At 42.1% G+C, this 20,240-nt stretch overlaps 1 protein-coding gene across 2 annotated transcripts in view; it reads left to right on the top strand.

Annotated features, from left to right (window-relative positions):
* DPYS (dihydropyrimidinase) overlaps window positions 1-20,240 on the top strand; it is an 81,257-nt gene that overhangs the window by 50,092 nt on the left and 10,925 nt on the right. For both annotated transcript variants that reach the window (XM_023248231.2, XM_023248230.2), the window contains exon 8: window positions 17,473-17,680. In XM_023248231.2, coding sequence (XP_023103999.2) covers window positions 17,473-17,680 — 208 coding nt within the window. The remainder of the gene's footprint in view (window positions 1-17,472; window positions 17,681-20,240) is intronic.

The following is a 20,240-nucleotide window of genomic DNA, read 5'->3' as shown; positions in this document are numbered from 1 at the left end:
AGAGCTCAGGAAGGAGAGGCAGGGTACGTTACGTTGATTTTGCCATTGCAGTTGGAGTCATATTAAACCTATTGCCTAATTTCCTTTGTCTAACTTGATTTCTTTTTGGCCGGGAGGCAAATGGATCAATATTGTTTTTTATGCCGAGATTATGTTGCCTGAAGGAAATTTTCCATTGGTGTAGTGTGCCTGCCTTCAGGCCTGTAACTGGGGCTGCGTGCTGTCTGGGTGATGAGGGGCCTCCCCAGACAGGCACGTGAAGCCTGCCGTCTGTGCAGAGCCCCCCAGGAGCACTTTTCTGGAGGGGCTCAGGCGGGCCGCCCCTCGCCGGGCAGAGCTTGGCCTTTGTGTTGGGCCCTTTTGCACCTGTTTCTCTGGCCATACGCTAATATAGACAGCTTTATTTTTGTTTTCTTTATTTTCTGTGTGAAGCCCTTTCCTCCCTATCTTTTCTCTGTGTCTTTTCCTATGTTTGGCATGCTCTATGTCTTTCCAAAATTTCATTAAAATAGTTTCTTTACATTTCTTTTTTTTCAAATGTTTTATTTATTTTTGAGAGAGAGAGAGAGAGAGAGAGCGTGTGCGCATGCATGCGGGGGAGGGGCAAAGAGAGAAGGGGACAGAGGTTCCAAAGTGGGCTCCGTGGTGATGGCAGGGAGCCTGATGTGGGGCTCGAACTCATGAACTGTAAAATCATGACCTGATCTGAGATGGTACAGTGAACTGACTGGGCCATGAGGCATGCCTCTTTACCTTTCTGTTATATTTTCTTCCTGTCTTCCTTCTCCCCATCCCTCGACACTGTGGTTTTGCCAATACTCATCATCCAGCAGAGGGAAATGTTCATACTTTGCTCTCAGTTCCATTCTTCTACCAGGCATTTAAGGAAAGCTAAGATTCCGGAGGCAGAATAATGAGAAGGCAATTTACCCCCACACACAAAAAAATTGGAACATTTATCTGTGTGCAAGTGTTGCGGAATTCCTCCTGTGGTGGGGGAAGAAAGACAGTAGTAATCAATTATCTTTAAACATATATTTACTGCACCCTCACTCTGTGTAAGAAATGGCATTGCTGAGTGCCATGGGGGTCATAAATAAGGTGCCATACCTGCCATCAAAGAAGCTGTATTCTGCTTGGGCAGATAAGAGGTTCGAGTGGGAAACGATAACTCTTGGAAGAGGAAAATATTAACAGCTCAACACATCAGTTCAAGAAGTGAGCAGGGTCTCGTGTGCTTCACTCCTCCACAAAGGAAGAGTCAAAATAATTGTCCTGACTTGAGGTCATCAAGACCTCACAGAACGCAGGGTAGGGCTCGTGAAAAGACTTTGAATTAACTGAACCCTTGAGGTGGCTCTGGGTAAATAGACGGGGCAATAAAGTTATCCAGATGAAGAAGTCAGGGCTAAATAATGGGAAATTGAAAAGAGACATTCAAGGGGCGATCGAGGGACCAGAGAGCCTGGGCAGAGGGGTCAGGATGGCAGGTAGTTGAAGATAAGATCTCTTCTGGCCAGACTGCCAAAGGCTTTGAATGTTAGTTGAAGTATAGATTTTCTGCGGCAGGGAGCACCATTGAATGTCTTTGAATGAGGATTGAATTGATCTGCATCTTTTTTTTTCAGGTTAGTTAACATGCAATGTAGTATTGGTTTCAGGCAGGAGTAGAACCCAGGGATTCATCACTTACATATGACACCCAGTGCTCATCCCAACAAGTGCCCTCCTTAATGCCCATCACCTACTTAGCCCATCCGCCTACCTACCTCCCCTCTAGCAACCCTCACTTTGTTCTCTGTAATTAAGAATCTCTTATGGTTTGCCTCCCTCTCTGTTTTTATCTTATTTTTCCTTCCCTTCCCCTGTGTTTATCTGTGGTGTTTCTTAAATTCCACGTATGGGTGAAATCGTATGATATTTGTCTTTCTCTGACTGACTTATTTCACTTAGCAAAATACACTCTAGTTCCATCCACGTTGTTGCAAATGACAAGATTTCATTCTTTTTGATCACCGAGTAGTATTCCGTTGTGTGTGTGTGTGTGTGTGTGTGTGTGTGTGTGTGTGTGTGTACACAACATATCTCTCCTTTATCCATTCATCCATCGATGGACATTTGGGCTCCTTTCCATAGTTTGGCTATTGTGGATAGTGCTGCTATAAACACTGGGGTGCATGTGCCCCTTCAAAACTCCTATATCCTTTAGATAAACACCTAGTAGTGCAATTGCTGGGTCATAGGGTAGTTCTATTTTTAATTTTTTGAGGAACCTCCATACTGTTTTCCAGAGTGGCTGTACCAGTTTACATTCCCACCACAGAGCAAAAGGGTTCCCCTTTCTCCACATTCTTGCCAACATCTGTTGTTTCCTGAGTTGTTAATTTTAGCCATTCTGACTGGAGTAAGGTGGTATCTCATTGTGTCTTTGAAAGATGTTGAGCATCTTTTCATGTGTCTGTTAGCCATCTAGATGTCTTCTTTGGAAAAGTGTCTATTCATGTCTTCTGCCCATTTCTTCACTGGATTATTTGTTTTTCAAGTGTTGGGTTTGGTAAGTTCTATACAGATTTTGGATACTAACCCTTTATCTGGTATGTCATTTGCAAATATCTACTCCCATTCCATTGGTTGCCTTTTAGTTTTGTTGACTGTTTCCTTCACTGTGCAGAAGGTTTTTTTTGTTTTTTGTTTTTTATCTTGATGAGGTACCAATAGTTCATTTTTGCTTTTATTTCCCTTGCCTCTGGAGACATGTCTAGTAGGAAGTTGCTGTGGCCAAGGTTAAAGAGGTTGCTGCCTGTTTTCTTCTCTAAGATTTTGATGGTTTCCTGTCTCCACATTTAGGTCTTTCATGCATTTTGAGTTTATTCTTGTGCGTGGTGTAAGAAAGTGGTCCAGGTTCATTCTTCTGCATGTCACTGTCCAGTTTTCCCAACACCATTTGCTGAAGAGACTATCTTGTTTCCATTGGATAATCTTTCCTGCCTTGTCAAAGATTAGTTGGACATAAATTTGTGGGTCCATTTCTGGGCTCTCTGTTCTGTTCCATTGATCTGAGTGTCTGTTTTTGTGCCAGTGCCATGCCGTCTTGATGATTACAGCTTTGTAAAACAGCTTAAAGTCCAAGAGTGTGATGCCTCCAGCTTTGGTTTTCTTTTTCAACATTACTTTGGCTATTCAGGGTCTTTTCTGGTTCCATACAGATTTTAGGATTGTTTGTTCTAGCTCTGTGAAGAATGCTGGTGTTATTCTGTGCTTCCTGATTTTTACATGGCATAAGTAGAAACTGGTTTTATTTGTAGGGTATGTGGTAGTGAAAGGAATTTGGAGACTGTGAGGAGAATGTAACATAATCAACTTGTCTTGGTTTGGCCAGAACTTTCCCAGGTTTAGCACTGGAAGTCCTACATCCCAACAAATCCTTCAACCTAACCCTACACCAGGACTGCTTGCCTGTCACCTGGGAAGGTGCTTTTGGCCACCAGTGACTAGCCTCGGAGCTCTACCCTGACCTGGTCACCATGGGATCTGAGGGTTTCAATCTTGCATCTGGGCTCATCAGTTGGGAAAGCTCGATGACCTTAGGGTAATGAGTGTGCAGGACTGGTTGGAGTCTGAGAGAATGGTCAGGAGACTGTTGGTGAAGTCCAATTTGCAGGGATAAAGCCTCAAACCAGATGATGACAACAAAAGTGGAACTGATTTAAGGTGTTTTTCCCCCCGGAAGGAAAACTTTTCCCTGACAGCTTGGTGAAAAACTGGAAATCGAATGAAGTGGAAGAGTCAACTGTAGCTTTGTTGCTTTATGACCCAAGCATTTATTGAGTGCCAACTGGGTGCCATATACTGTGCTCAAAGCTAAACGAGAAATGTCTTCCTCTAATGTAACTCAGGACTTAAGTGGACAGAGAAAAAAAAGTACTCCACATAACTATTGTATAAAGTAATAGATCAGGATGTGTGGCTCAGTGGCTAAGGGGCATGGGATCCAGAGCAGAACTGGGTCACTGGATTCAAATCTCAACTGTGCCAATACTGTCTGCATGACCTTGGACAAGTTCCTTACCTCTCTGAGGCTCAGTTTCCTGTCAGTAAAATGTAGATATGCTAATAATAATACCAAGGTCTGCAGGTCACTGGAAGGAGATAATACCTTCAATAGAAGCATGGCATATAGCAAAACTCTAAGAGACATTAATATTATTATCACTATCACATACAAAAGATAGCCATGAGAGATTTACAAACTAGCAGGGAGGCATCAAAGTAAATGACTTTTATAATATGGGATCCTAGAGGGAAAAAAGCTTAGAGAAATCAACCATAGCCTCAGAATTCGTTTGTTTTGTCAGTCACTGCTTATACATATCCTCCTCTGCACATTGAATTTGTAACTGACATGTCAACGAGGCACAATTGTAACTGCAATTTCAGTGGGAACCCCTTAGATGTCACATTGCACAGAGCTGTTCAGTATTTTTGAATGTCTGACTTCTCCAGGAAAGTCTCTCTCTCTCTAATGACTTTGTGTTAGGCCCTTTATCCAGGTTTCATACACTTGAATAACTTTGACAGTTTTCACTTTCATTTTTCTGCTACGTTAAATCTAGATTTGGGATTATTTCCATGGGCCAGATTACTGAAAGCAGAGTTACTGTATCAGAGTATATGTGCTTTTAAGGGCTTTCTGCGTATGTGGTTACCACCTCATAGTTCCTCACCAGCTCCGGATACAATCTTTTTTTCCCTTTGCTTCTTGTTATTTTTGCAAGTAAAAATTATTACCTTTCAGCTACAAATTGCATATTTTTGAGCACTAGGAAAGTTGAATGCTTTTTCATGTGTATTAGTCATTGCTTTTTTTTTTCTTATAGAGAAATGTCTGTTCATGCCCTTTGTTCATTTTTCTTTTGGTAACGTTATATTATTTGTCTCTTTATTTAAATGGTCTGTCATATTTCTTGCAAACTCCCCAAAGTTCTTTTGAGGAATAAATGCTGTGTCTATGGGGAAGTGTTTCATGGAAACTGTAAAGCATTGTGTGTGTGTGTGTGTGTGTGTGTGTGTATTATTGCTATTAAAAAGTTGACCTTGTTCGTATGTTAGAATCACATTTATAACAAGCAGGTCCTTGCACATTCAGAAATAGGCATGACAAGGAGTGTGAGCGTCATTCAGGTGAGGATTTCTGTCTGTTTTCTTCCCTGCTGCATCCCCATGGCCTAGAACAGTACATGACATGGAATCAGTCAATAAATTGGTAATCAGTAGATACATGTTGGGAATCAATTAGTATGCAGGTAGCAAATAAATTTATGTTAAACGGGTGAATATAAGAGAAACACAAAGATGGAAAGGGATTTTCTACATTGTTCCACCACGATGACTTCTTCATTTCCTTTTCTTTTTTGCCTCAAACCAGAATGAATGGAACTGTAGATAAGTTGGTAGGTCAGAACTTTGAAATAGTGGCCTCACAGTTCTGGGCTTATGAAACTCATTTCTTAGAACCTAACTTTCTGTATGGTACCACTGTAAGCCTAATTAGCAATTCTTACCTCATTTACTTAAGTGATAAACCAGAGACAAGAAGAGCTTAATGACCCAAGTATGGCTTTCAGCAATATGATAAAAGACCCCGGCTGTTGTTTTGTTTTTCACATGAGAGCATTTTTAGTTCCTAAATACATGGAACCTCTGAGTCCTCACGTGACTCATTTGTTGTTTTCTGGCACCTATGGGAATTAATTGTACACAAAGTCTAAAAGAAAACATGACCGTATTCCTTAAAATTGATTCATTCTTTGGTTGACTATTTTGGGGGAAGCGTTTTGCATAGAAATTTATGCTGCTGAGTATAATCTCAACTACCCACCCAAGTGTCTGGTACCATATTCTTTTATACAGTTTTTCCGTTCTGTTTTTATCCCTAATTATCCTACTTCACATTGTGTTTTCCTTTCAAAGTGCTTTAGTATTTCTGGAAGAAGATGGTGTAAAATTTCATATAAATGTGGGTTTCATTCAAGGCCTGGGTCCTGGATGGATCTCTTACAGTGAGAGGCAATATATAGTGGTTAAGTGAGAGGCAATATATAGTATTTGACTCTTACTTATGATATTATGTGAGCTACTCAGCTTTCCTGGGCCTCAATTTCTTCATTTATAAACCAGGTATTAAAAACAGCTTGCTTCTACAGGGCTGTAAGGAGGATTAAGTGAAATAATCTATGAAAAGATGCTAGCATATGGTTTGACGTGTAAGCGTGCAGTAAATAGAAGCTGCATTATTTATCGTCACCACAATCACCGTAGATGACTTGGCCATGACTCCTAGCCACTGAGGCGCTATCAGTAGATGTAAGAAGACCCGATGAAAATCTCAAAGGTGAATGCTTTCGGATAGCAAAAAGGAAAAGAGATCCTGGCAAGAAACTATCCCGGAAGTAACCCACCCAAGATACATCAGTCAGGGCTCAAACAGAGAAGTAGGACCACCTGGAGATAGATATAGACACAGATACTTGTATAAACACACCAATGCACATATAGGCATATGTATATAAAGGATGTGTATGTGTGTGTATATATACATATGCACACATACATATACAGATAGATATGGACATTCACTACATGCACGTACAATACATGTATGTATATATAATTTGACCTTCCACAATTGTAGGAGCTGGTTGGACAGTGTCTCAAGGCTGCTGTCTTTGTGTCTGATGCTGGAGCCTGAAGTCCAGAGGGCAGGCCATTTGTGAGAGCCAGATGGGGTAAAGCAGGCAGAGCAATGACAGGATGGAGCCATAGTAGGAGGTGGGCCCGCGGGGAGGATGGAGTGAAACCATCCTGTTCTTGTGACCTCCGCCCTTGGCAGTGTGGTGTGCAGGTCTGCCTTTGGTCAAGGACTGGACACACAGGAGTCAGAGCTGCTGAAAGAAGATCCAAGTGGGCGCAGCTATGGTGGCTCCTCACGCCGGGAGAGGAGCCTGCAGATAACCAGAGCCGCAAGGTGGTTTCTGCTTCAGTTCCATCCCCGTCCTGTGAGGCCTCGATGCCATTGTCAGTGTGGGTATCTGTTTCAAGGTGAAGACACTGAGGTTTAAAAAGGTTAGTTATTTGCCCCAAATCGTACAGCTGGAAAGGGCAGAGCTGGGATTCAGAGCAGGCCTGGTTGACTCAAGTCCAATCTCTTAAGCACTGCAAAGCTCCAGGCTCCCGAGAGGGCAGGGAAGGGAAGGGCACTGCAGCCTAGAGGTGAGTCTTGGCCTCTGGAGTCAGACCTCCTGGCTTCAAAATGTGGCTTCTCCACAGAATGGCAGTGTAACCTGGGCCGAGTTGCCTGACCTCGGTTTGCTTCAATTTCCTCCTTGGTTTGCTTCGGTTTCCTCATCCGACAAACAGGCATCCTGGGAATGTTAGCAGTTCTTACCCCGGTGTGCTCCAGTCAGAGGGTTTGGGTGTGCCTGCAGCGGCAGAGAGCTGGTCAGGCCCTCCTGGGGTGCCAGTGGTCCCTGCCTCCTTACTGGCTGAGTTTGCCCTTAGGCGTGCTGGGTGTTGCGGCTGAGTCCGTTTCACTAGCTGCCTCGCCCCAGCTTCCCAGCATCATCACCGCCTTGCATTCTGAGCCTCTCGCCTGCTCCAGGGGACAGAGATGACATTGTAGTGATGACATTAGCCCTGGAGCCTGCCTCTGTGACCCGACAGTGCTTCCTAGAAAACAGGTGCCTTTTGGGTCGGGCCACGTTTGAACTATACAACCTCATTGCCAATTGGGACTCTGGGGCTGTGTTTCTCACTCTGGCAGCACTTCCAAAGTCCTCTATTCTCGGAGGGTTGTTGGACTGCTGGCGTGCACCATGGCTGAACTAGATGATTGACTAGCTGCCGCCATGTTCTGGCCCAGATGGAAGGCAGATGATGTCTGTTAAAATTCCAAGTGTTCTGATACATTTTAATGAGTGAAGAAACATAGTGCTTTCCTCCTCTGATCAGGGGAGTGGTCACTGATGGCCTGGGGTGTGGGAGAGAGAGAGGAGTGGGGGATCAGCCTGCTTATGTTTTATTTCTGGCCTCACCGCTTCTCAGGCAAGTTCCTCACCTCTCAGTCTCCATTTCCTCATCTGGTCAACAAGGATAATAACATGGGTTGTTGAGAGATTAAGTGAGGCAGTGCGCATGGAAGTACCTGGAATACAGCAGATGCTTAATGGGCAGTGATGAAATCTGGAACTTGCTGGGATGGTCACTGGCGTCGCTTTGCCCCACAACTCTTGGGTCATGTTTCTTGTCTTCCTTTACACTCTCTTAATTATTTCTTTGTTTTTATTTTTTGCCCCTCTTCTCTCTCCCTCTCTCTTTCTGTCTCTCTTGGCCTCTCATCTTTTTTTTTTTTTTTTTTTTTTTTTTTGTAGCTCTCTCCCTTGCCAAGGTTTTAGGTCTTGCAAATCTCTCAAGGGCCTGGTGTTTTGTTTGTTGTTGTTGTTGTTGTTGTTGTTGTTGTCGTCACTGGAGGCATTTAGAGGAGGGGTCGGCAAACTCCTTTTATAAAGGGTCACAGAGCAAATGTTTTAGGCTTCATGGGCCAGAGGGTCTCTGTTTCCACTATTCAATTCTGCCATTGTAGTACAAAAGCAGCCACAGATAATACACAAATGAATGGGCATGGCTGTGTTCCAATAAAACTTTATTTACAAAAACAGACCTTGGGCCTGATTTGACCTGCAAGTTATCATTTTCCAACCCCTGATTCAGACTTTTGGAGATTAAGACTCCTCTCCCTGAACACTGATATCCTCTGATGGACATTCTAGACCTCCAGTTCACACAATGACAGCTGAGGAAGACTTTGGTAACTCATTGACTCTTGGTCCATATTTTTCCACAGCACAGTCTTACACGGTGAATCAAGAAATGATGGAAAAGATGACTTTGTTATTGACAACTGAATGACATTCAAGTCTAGAACATTCTAAAGAAATTCCATTCAGACAGTTGGATCATAAGTAGCTCCATCAATTCAAAAGCAGTCAAGGTTAAGTAAAACTTGCTGGCCGCAGCAGAAATAGATAAGCATAGTGCTGGTACCATGCTCTCTGCATAGTTATTGACTGATTGTCTCAGGCCACTTCCAAAAGGGCTTGTAGACCCTGCATTGTGATTAAAACGAGCTGCTTTCCATCATTAACGGGAAGCCTTTTTACTCCACAGACCTAAGTTCCAGATCTGCCTTGGCCATATGCTAGCTGGGTCGTAGGCAATGTAACCTCTTCCACACTCAGTTTTTCTTACCCATAAAACAGGGATAATAATAAATATGTCAATATCATAGCCTTACTGTGAGGATTAAATGAAATGATGCTTTCTACGTCTATCACAGAGAAAAAAGTCCATCAGTATCTGTTATGGTTATCGTGAGATCATGTGTTTGACAAGTTTGGCATTTCTGAGAGCCCCTAATTGAAGTGACTCAGGAATAGAATCATGCAACATTATGCTTGCCTCATCACCTTCCCAGAAATCCTGGAGGCCAGGCCGCCCTTCTTCAGATTCCAGGGCTGGAAATTCTCTCTGACTCTTGCCGGGGTATCACCCAGGTCTGTGGCAGCCTGCCTTCACGGTGTTCTCACCTGGCCACAGCTTTTGCCTCCCTTCTTCCCGAACATACCTCCCTCTCCGTTGTCAAGCAGTGATTTTCCAGTGTCAAACTATATTTCATCTTCCCGTGTTTATGCTTCCTACCTCTTTTTATTCCCCTCGATAGGGATGGAGGGAAAATAGGTCATCTTCCTTTCAAAAAAAAAAGAGTAAGTTTAAAAGTCCCCCAGACATTTCGCTTACCCAGCCTTCTCTTTTCCATCCCTTTGGAGAACTCAGCTGTCTTTCCTTTATATTCCAGGCATTCCTTTCTCTCCCTAAAATATAGCATTACAGCTGAACATTATAAGCACCGGGCCTACTCTGACTTTTCAAGAAGGATATTGTGTGAATTGTAGCCAGTATATTCCTGTGTAGAAAACCAACATCTTGTTTCTGCCCAGGTTGTGCCCATAGATAGTCTGTCAAACAATGTCATCAGGCAAGGGCAAGGCAACTTCCCAGCATGGGGACAATGTAATTACAAGCCCAAGTCCACACACCACCCCAGAAAGTTATTTTTAACTCTGACCAATATGTTAGGGCAACAGCCTTGCTTGCAAAAGCTAATAATCATATCTCACCTATAAGCACGTATCTGTTTAATATTCATGGAACATACATCCTAGAATCATGCTAGCTTTTGCTGATTCACATTCAGTTCCTGTTCCTTTAAGACACTAAATTATTTTCAGTTGCCCACCTTCTGAAAACTAGTGTATAGGACATGAAATGTTTATGTTAAGTAATAATATAGAAATTTACTAATAAGTTATTTTCAGATAAACAAATGTGTATATAAAATGCCATCTATTTGCTCAGTGCTGTGCGAGACACAGGAGGTGAACGATGTGATACCTACTTCCAAGGCCAACTTTCCAGTGTCCAAATTCAGTCTCTCTAACCACAATCCACACCACCATTTGTGACCTATACGATATAACTTCAAAGACAAAATAGCAGGGCTACCTGGTGAGTTTATTTCTTTAAGTCAATGTTGGGGAGTTTTTGTGAACTTGCATTAAATGTCTTGTCATCCATTGAGCACCAATACAGTTCCAAGTTATTGTCCAATTTAGATTTAATAACGTGGCTGAAGCAATTCCCATTTTCTCTTCTGTGGGAGGCAGGTGGAAAAGTCTGAATAGAGGGTGGAAGATTGATGGGTGCAGTGAGCAGCAATTTTGCTTAATAATGACAATGTACTTGAAGTAGCACCATTTAGCATTTCCAGAGATGTGGCTGCTTTGCCCCCCATTTATATAACTTGTCAGGTCCAAGAAATTGACAGAAGAGGTAGTTTGAAATAGACAGTTGGAACACATGTCAAAAAAATATCTTCTATCGTGATCACATTGAGAATGACCGGCCAATTTTGGTTTAAGAACTTTTTTAATAGCATACCGAATCCCTTGCTGCTAAATGGAAAACAAACTAAGAATCATCAGGATGTATGGAATGAGTTGCTTCTCATTTGTTTTCTGGTTGATGAAAAAATGCTTTCGTTGATTGCCCGCTGTCTAGGTGGCTTCCCATAAAGCTTTCAAGGGCAATATTGTCTAGAGGCTAAGACCTCAACGTTTTATCTCACCTGACCTACATGAACTGTGCAGTGTGGGGTGAATTATATAAACCTTTTTGCATCTCATCTTCCTCACTTAATTGCACGGGAGTAATAATAGCACTCACTTCACAGTGTTGAGATTTAACGATGATTATTCTTTCATGTGATACATGAGGTGTCATATAACCCAATGTAAAGAGATGAGGTGTATTTTTAAAGAAGCCGCTAAGCGACCTGATGAGACTTTTAAAAACTTTTTTGGGCTCTCATGGTGACCTGATAAGAATGCACTCATGCCACAGACAGAATGGCTGAGTTGGAGAAAATGTAACAAAATAAACAAGTCATTTCTCTGGGGCCAAGAAGACCCACGTTGCTCTCAGAAATTCTCTTCCTCTCCAGTGTTCTCTCTGAATGCACATCGACGGGGCTGCAGTCTCCTGCAGGCTTTGCTTCAGTGATTTTCTCATCTATAACCGCACGCGGCTCTTTGATAGAAAGCTATTTGCAAAGGGACAGAATGTTTTTCCGCAGCTGTGATGTGAGTGGTATCAAAGTTATTGACTAAGTTGGAAAATAGCTTAATGTTATCTTCAGGGCTTCTGCTTCCCTGTCGGCTTGAGCCTTGGAGATGTGTATAATTGGGACTCGTAAGACAACCTTGACACCCCTCTGCAGAGAGACGTGCCCTTTGATACAGGCTCAAAGCGAGCTTGACAAAGAGCAGCTTTTCCCTCGGGGCAGAGTGACCACTGAGAACACCCTTCCTGTGAATCTGCTAATGAAGAGGCAAAGGCCCAGGAACCCCATCCTCCCTTACCAGCTGGGAAGGTTTTAATCATTCCTACCCTTCCTGTCACCACCCAGACAGGCCAACAGCCTAGCCATCCAATCAGTAATTACAGAGAAGAGATTTCTCACAAATGCTAGTCTCCTGAGCTACCTGGCATATTGTTAAATTTGAAAAAATATTTGATGATAAATCTTGCAGCTCTTTGGTTTTGCTTACAAATGGAATCAGAGCATCGTCCTGCATCTGTTCTGCAGACACATTTGGTTGAACGTAGCTTCTAGGTTCCTTCTGAATCACAGAATTTTTGAACTTTGCCTTGGAGATATCCATGGGCTCTTTGTTAAGGGAGTTACTCTCCAAGGGACAAAGTCTTTATCAGTCGGGATCTTTGGCTGCAAATCATAGTGACCACCTTGCTGTCACTTAAGCAAAGGCACACTCTGTGGGAAGGCTACGAGGAGCTTACAGACCAAAAGAACAGTCAATGCTGCAGGCTCTGGAAGGGTGGAGCCCGGGGCAGCCTTGGACAGCCTGTAGCATGAATTGGTTTGCCATCAGGATTGTACCCACCAATCACTTTTAATTTTTGTGGTCACTCTGCCAATGATTCAGGTTACTAGGAAACAAAAGGCAATTGCCCATCCCTTGGTTAGGTATGAACAGGGCACCATATCTAACTGTCTTACCAGATTATCTCTAATGAGGGAGAGAGATGGCTTAAAGAAAAATGGGGGTGCTGACACCAGAGGAAGGGAGAATGAAAGCCAAGGGACAAAATTACAGTGCTTGCTACCTTGCATTTCTCAGGACGGGATTATTTGTGTGGCCCACTTAAGAGCCAAATGCACCTCCAACTTCCATGACACCTGCTCCAATTTATCTCACAGTGTTGCTGAACCTTACAACGATGATGAATGAGTCCATTGACTCAATCTCTCTTTTAGCCAGAGTCTGGGTACCTCCATTCTTGCTTTCTTCCAAAATGGTCTCTCAGTGTTCCACGCACTGCCAGCCCACCGGGTGACATGAGATCCGCCAGCTTTGTAAGGGAGGATAAATGAGTCTCACTTTGTCTTTCACACCTGGGCTTGGGCTGCATCTGAGGGAGCCCCTTTGATCAACTTATGAAAACCTAGGGAATATTTCATTATTTTTCCATAAAGTTCTAGGAAGAATGGGTCTGCTCCTGTGTCTTGAAGGGCAGTGGCCTGAGTTAGACTTGAAGAGACAGTGCTTAATGCTCACCTCCGCTCAGGATCTGTTACAGAGACAAGACCTGAAGGGCAGTTGGGCTCAGGCTTCATGCTCAAGAAAGGCCTCAGTTTTATACTTTTGAGATTACCACAAACGATTTTTCTAAAAGTCCCAGAAATACACTGCAAATATTGAAAGAAAAAGATGTATCTGGCGAAGTTCTTACTGCAACCAGGAGAAATCTACTCTAGATAGTTAAACAAAAGGGAAACGTATTAAGGGACACTGAGTGGCTCAGAGAATCTCCAGAAGGACCAGAGGACCAGGCTAAGAGGCTATACAACTAGGACCAATGCTCTAGGCCTACCACAGGGCAAGAGAGAGCCACGGTGCTGCCCCTGGGCACAGTTCCCATGGATGGCTTCAATGAAACAAGCTTGGACTCTGCTGCTAAACTTCTGTCACAGCTGGCCCTAAAAGCAGGATTTATCTGTCTCCACCCTCACCAACATGAGTTCCTGTGACACCTGCATCCTGAGTCACCAGCTCGCATGCAAAGTCTGGTGCTGGGGCACTATTTTGGAGGAGGCAAGATCTCATAACTGGGCCCCAGTTGCAAAGGAGGCTGGGAAGTCACGTTCTTGGCTTTTGCCTTAATGGAAGGTCTCTGCCTTTAAGGGAGCATGTTCAAAGGAACAACAGGTATCCTCCCAAAGGCAATTGTGTGACTTGGAACTTGTGTTCATTCCATTAATGGACCACATCTCCCATACTGCACTGGTAGTGAATAGATTTTAGATACATTTTGTAATAATTTTATAAGTCTTGTGATGATATTGAATTCTATTTTTCTTTAAAACAATGAAATATTGAAATGCACCGCAATTTTTTTTAACCTTCTTATGGCAGCATTACAAATATACCAGTATTCTTAAGTGAGAGTTATTCTGTCCTGTTAGAGGTTCATTCGTTATCAAACTGAGTGACCCTTGGGCAAGCTCTCACACAGCTCTAATCCAGCATTATCAACAGGGATGTGGGGTGACAATAGTTACCTGCGAATTTATAACTGTCGGTAATATTGGCATCGCTAAATATTGCTAGGTATGGATGAGCAAGCGTTTCATATGACTTGATAAGATGCAATTAACAATGATAATTATAACAATTTACCTTATGCATTTATTTATGTACTGCTAATGAACTGGTACAGCTCACCAGAAATGTTAAGTAAACAATGAAACTCTGGGATTAGATGTTTCTATCTCATGTAATGTGGTGCTCTATTTCCAAAACACAGTCACGTCCTAGAGGTCGGTGGAGACAGGAAATAAAACACACAGAAGGAAAATCGTGGCGATTCTTTTTGGTCATTTCATACATATTTATTCAGCACCTACTGTGTGCTGGGGATGAAACAACATGGAGTCAGTCTTAAAGTGTGCACTAAGTAGGAAGAGAGGGTCTTGTCAAGAGATCATTGGATCATTTAGCATTCAGATAGTGCTAAGCCACAGAGGAAGATGCTCGGTTTTGCTGGGGGTCATCGGGGTCAGCTTCTGAGGGCCAGGATTCTCTTCCCACCGCCACCCTCCACCACCTGCTTTATTGAAATGTAATCAACATGGCACCGGGATTCTTGAGTGGAGTCTTAGGGAAGGGAGGGGAACAGATGTGAACAGGGAGGAGGGTAATCAGAGTGACGAGAACTGCATGCATCAAGATCCGTAAGTGTGAAAGTTCCTAAAAGACTGGAGAATTGCAGCTCTGGCTGGAAGGCAAGAGTTGGGTGAGGAACGACACCCTGTCAGACACCTTCCGATGTAAAAGTGGAAGCACATTCTTTTTGCTGCTGGTGATACTGCCTAGAATTTACATTTTGTGTTAATTGCACCTCATTTACATAATGCCTTATTATAAAGAATCGCTTAGATGCTGCCTAATTGTCTTCTTTCTCTTAGAACCCTTGAGAAAGTCAAGGTCATGACCTTTATTTGTCTGAGGCAGAGAAATCTGATTTGACATTTTGCTGTCACAGACCTTTTGCTTTCATATTTGTTTCTTTTTTTTTGCATATTCATTTATTCCCAGCCCACAAAAACACTTTACTTTGTGTGTTTCCTTTTGTATTTGTCTACCTGCATATGCATTTTCCTTGTAGATATAATATACATGCTTTGTATAACTTTTTTCCATTTATTATTCCGTAATTATCATTTTATTTGCTTCCCTATCATATTCTTAATTGTAGTCTTTCATAGATGCCCAATATTCCACCAGATAGTCATTAGAAAATTGTTATGCTTCAGATTTTGAATAGTTTAGGCAGTACTGCAAAGACAGTCTTTGTGTATAGAGCTTATTTCTTCTGTTAGATTATTTCCCTAAGAGCATCAGTAATTTTTAATTTCCCATCGGGAAAATAGACTTTTATGATTTAGGGCTTCCCCTTTTTTGCCTCCCATTCTTGTATTTCAGTAACCATTTCGGCATGAATTTTTATGCATTTTACTTCCTCCATTTAGTAGCCTTACTAATGCATTCGTCCAGACATTTTTATGTAACATTTTACAAAGCAAGCCAGAGAGTTTCTGCCATCAGTGTAACTGATACTTAGGAAACCACAGCCCAGACAGACTATGGAAGTATCACAAAGAGACTGTGATGGTAGTAAAAACACTTTAACTTGCAGGTTTGAAGCTCCTTTATATTGTTCCTTAGATTTATTTTGAGTTTGTATCTTTCATCACCAACTCATAACTCATCATAACTCATCCTATTCTTAGTAACCCTTTAAATATTTTATTCATTTTCCTATTTCCTATCAAACATCACTATTTGATCAGTAGCCCCCCTCCTCCTTAGTGTTGGAAATTATTGTTACTGTGTTTGTATCTACCTCTTATTCATTGTGATCTTTTCAACTTTTCTTTCTATCAGTCAGTTGGTTCTTAAGGCCCCTCTTGGTGGAGTATGAAAGTAACAGGGGAAACAAAGAGGGCTGTAGGAGGTGTTAGGTCGTCCAGATGAGAGATGATGGTGGCATGGGACTTGGGTGGGAACAGTGGAGAGCTACCAAAGTGGGCAGGTTTGGGATTTCTTTATTTATTTTGGGGGAGGTAGAACCAATAGGCTTAATGATATCTTGAGGGAGGAGGAAAGGCAGATGGTAGTATCATTTACTGAGTTGAGAAGCTTAAGGGAGAAGCAAACTTGAGTGGGAGTGTTGTGGGAGACATTGAAAATCAAGAATTCTGTTTGGACATGTTAGGGTTGGAAACCATTCCAACCATAGGGTTGGAAACCCAATATCCAGGCCAGCACCATCTCGTTCATTTCTAGGGTGGCAGCACACAAAAGCTCTGAATCTTCCAGCTCCATCCTTCCAGATTAGGGTTGGGGGAGCCTTGGGCTGCTGTTCCTTCGACCCAGCCTTGGGGATTTTAGCAAAGAACTTCTCTCAATCTATCTTGAGAGGGCTTATAGAGACTTCTACAGAATTCAGATGATGCTCATGTTATTCACTGCTGCCAGATCACTCCCCCCACCCCCGCCCCTTTCCACCAAATGAGATTTAGGGAAGAAGTCACCCAACTTTCAAGGATCCAGCCTGGAAGTCATCGATCATATTGTATAAGATTGAACGTACTAATAAACTACTAAGAATAATGATGAATATACAAATAGATGACATAGACCCTGCTAAGCGATTATATTCTAACATGCTTTGTTATTTTTATTATCTCAAATTTTTCAAGTTTTGCCTCAGACAAGGGAAAGAAATTCCAGATACAATTTTCCTTGATAACGACCAAGTTCAATTTGACAACTACCAATTTCCGATTCCCTCTGGGAAAAGAGGGACAGGGATGGGATTTGGGGAGTGGGAATGAAGAAGCCTCAGATGCATCTGCCAAAAGTTAAACTTCTGTAAAGCTGGGTGGGTACTGAATCAGTGTGTTCATCAGACTCATGCGTGTTGTAAAAATTAATTTAAAACTCTAACCGTGAGAGACAATATCTTCCTTTCACCCACTTCATCCTCATTAATCACCATAAGGAGTGATCTATTGGGTTTTTCTCTCAGAAAATGTAATTACTTTGTAATGAAATGTTAATGCTATGTTCTATTCTTGAAGTTGCTTGTTCAAATGATAAAGCTTAATACGGCTTAATAGAGTTGCTAAATTTTCTTCTAAAGTCATTCTTTGAATATTTTATATTTGTCAGATGAGCTGGTGGTGATCTGGAGGGTCTTTGTCTTTACAAACAGGACTATTTCGGCAAGAACTCATCATCAGGCTGTTAACTTCAATATCTTCGAGGGCATGGTTTGCCACGGGGTGCCCCTTGTGACCATTTCCAGAGGCAAAGTGGTGTATGAAGCTGGAGTTCTTAGTGTCACAGCAGGAGATGGAAAGTTTATTCCTCGCAAACCATTTGCTGAGTATATTTACAAACGGATCAAGCAGCGAGACCAGGTGAGCTGTGCAGAAATAGGTTATTACCGGGGGCTGAACCGTCACCTGTTTCTGGATGTTGTTTTTGGCGTTTTCACGTATGCTCGCCTTAACACATTCTTGGGAGTCAAGATTGAGAGGAGAGGTTCCAGCTAAATTCCAGTTTTCTAAGAGAGAATCATTATTGGATGTATGCATTTTCCTTTGAAGATAGGTGTATCTACCGAGGGTTTCCTCATGGACCCAGTCACTTTTTCCCAGGCAGATTCAGGGTCTCTGGGGACTTTTGGCAATTGTGTTAGTCGGCGTCCTCTAGGAAGAAAAACTCATGTTTTTATTAGGGGAAACACCTGTGTGAGAAGATTGGAGGGAGTCAGAAAATGCTGGGAGAGCCTTCAGACTGAAATTCAAGTCTGACTCTGGTGAAGGACCGAGAAAAAAGAAAGGAAGCATCCTAGTCTACCATTCAATCTAAGATTGGTTGAGCAAGGCCTTGGGCAGCCCTTGAACGAAGTCTCCTGTCAACCAGCTACATGGCATGCTGTCATTGGCTGGGAGCAGCTATGGGAGGCGTGGCCTGTGTGCAAAATGGAGGTGGAGTTTGGAGCTTAGCAATGAACAGTGCTTAGCAATGAATGGTGCTTCAAAAAATTACACTCCTTGTAGTTGAACGTATGAAAGCTCATTTTAATGGCCATGAGAGCAGTGGTGGAGTTTTGAGCAGGTAGATCTAAATATGAATTCTACCTTGCCCTTCCATTTCCTAGCTATGTGGCCAACAGCAAGATCTCTCATCCTTCTGCTCAGTTGTCTGATCTAGAGAAAGGCAACATTTCCTCCTTAACAAATTGCTAAGACTGAAATAAGAGTTTTAAATATAAGGCACATAGTATGGGTCAAATGTTCTGTCTCTTTGTTTTCCTCTTTTGATGACCAAATCTATGACAAAGTTTCCCTACATCTTTGTTTGTAATAAATGTATAAAAGAAACATTTGTTCTTAATGTATCATGGGTTTTTGTACCTTTGTTTACTTTACACTGTTTTTAAAATTCATTTTACTAAATACACTAACATGTCAGAAAATTTCAAATGAAAACCATATAAATTGCTAGACTTGGGGTGTCGGGGAGGCAACCTGTGCCCTCGACCCCACGTGAGGACAATAGGCCATGGCTGGATGCCCGAGATCTTCTAAGACTGCCTTTCTGGTTTTTACTCAGTAGGCTTCACTCACTGTGTTCCTCATCTGGCCTAGAGACAGTAGAGTTTGAAACCTTTGGATCAATTCTAAGGCTTCTCTCTCTTCTTTCCATTTTAAAATATATTTCTATTTTTCCAAAGTTCTCTGGCTGTTTTTCAATGCATTCCATTTGGATCATGTAGTCTGTTTGATTTTTCCTCTTATGTCTTGTGAGAAATTTTTTACTTGTGGATTCTCAGAGTCCCTTATACAAGATTCATCCTGTTTTGTTTGATGTTTTTCTTTTAACACTTCCTAAAGCTTTGATTAAGTAAACAGGCACTCTAGAATGTTTTAAATTCTCAGGGTGCCATAGTTCTTTATATACTGTATTTTAGTCAAAATGTTTAAGATTACAGTTCATTTTGCTAGGGTTAATTTGTAAATGTTGACATTGACAGGTACCAGGTAGATAGTGACTGTAAGAATCCCCTGTGTTTCTGACCACGTGTGTGATAGATAATAGCAATACTAACATTTACTGATGCTAACTGAATGCAAGTCAGGGCATGAGTTCTTTCACTGTAAAATTCTGTGAGGGAAGGAACTATTATTTCCCCCCATTTTAAAGATTAGGAAACAAGCTTTAGAAATTAAGACACTGATCCAGGTCATACAGCTAGTATATGGCAGGGCCAGAACATAAACTCTGGTTGTCTGACTCCAAAAACTGTACAGGTGAGCAATGAACGATATTGTAAATCATAAAGATTGAGTTAAATGAGTTAATGGGAGACAAACGATTCAGCATTTGGTTTGGAAAACAATAGTCTCTCAAAAACTAATCTGAATTGGAGACATTGTTGGCAGCTAATGCATTCACGAAGCTGTAATAGTAATCCAAGGTATGAGCAGAAAGGGATTGGGTTAGGGAACCATAAGGAGGCAGAATCAGCAGAACTGGGTGATAGGTTAGGTCACATGTGAATTGGATTCAAGACAGCATCAGTGCCAATGCTCGCCAACAGGGGCGCTAGACTAACCGGGAACGCCTGATAGACTGTATTTAAATGGCTGACGTTACCTAAGTTGTCTTCTTGTAGAGAAAACGTTTGAGGCAGCAGAGATCACCAAATGACTGGCGTCATCAATTCTCCTTTCCAAATTGTCATTTTAGGGTTTGTTGGCAAAATTCTTATCAACTTCCCTTCTCAAGAGTTCACTTTGTGAGTCATCTTAGTTTCTTAATATTTTCTTCTGATATCACCAACTTTTTTTTCCTTTTTTTTAAATTTTTTATTGTTTATTTATTTTTGAAACACAGAGAGATGGAGCGTGAGTGGGGGAAGGGCAGAGAGAAAGGGAGACACAGAATCTGAAGCAGGCTCCCGGCTCTGAG

The sequence above is a fragment of the Felis catus genome, chromosome F2, assembly GCF_018350175.1.
Source record: "Felis catus isolate Fca126 chromosome F2, F.catus_Fca126_mat1.0, whole genome shotgun sequence".
Classification (NCBI taxonomy): domain Eukaryota; kingdom Metazoa; phylum Chordata; class Mammalia; order Carnivora; family Felidae; genus Felis; species Felis catus.
Note: the sequence above shows the minus strand (reverse complement) of the source record. Positions and strands in the feature narration are given on the sequence as shown.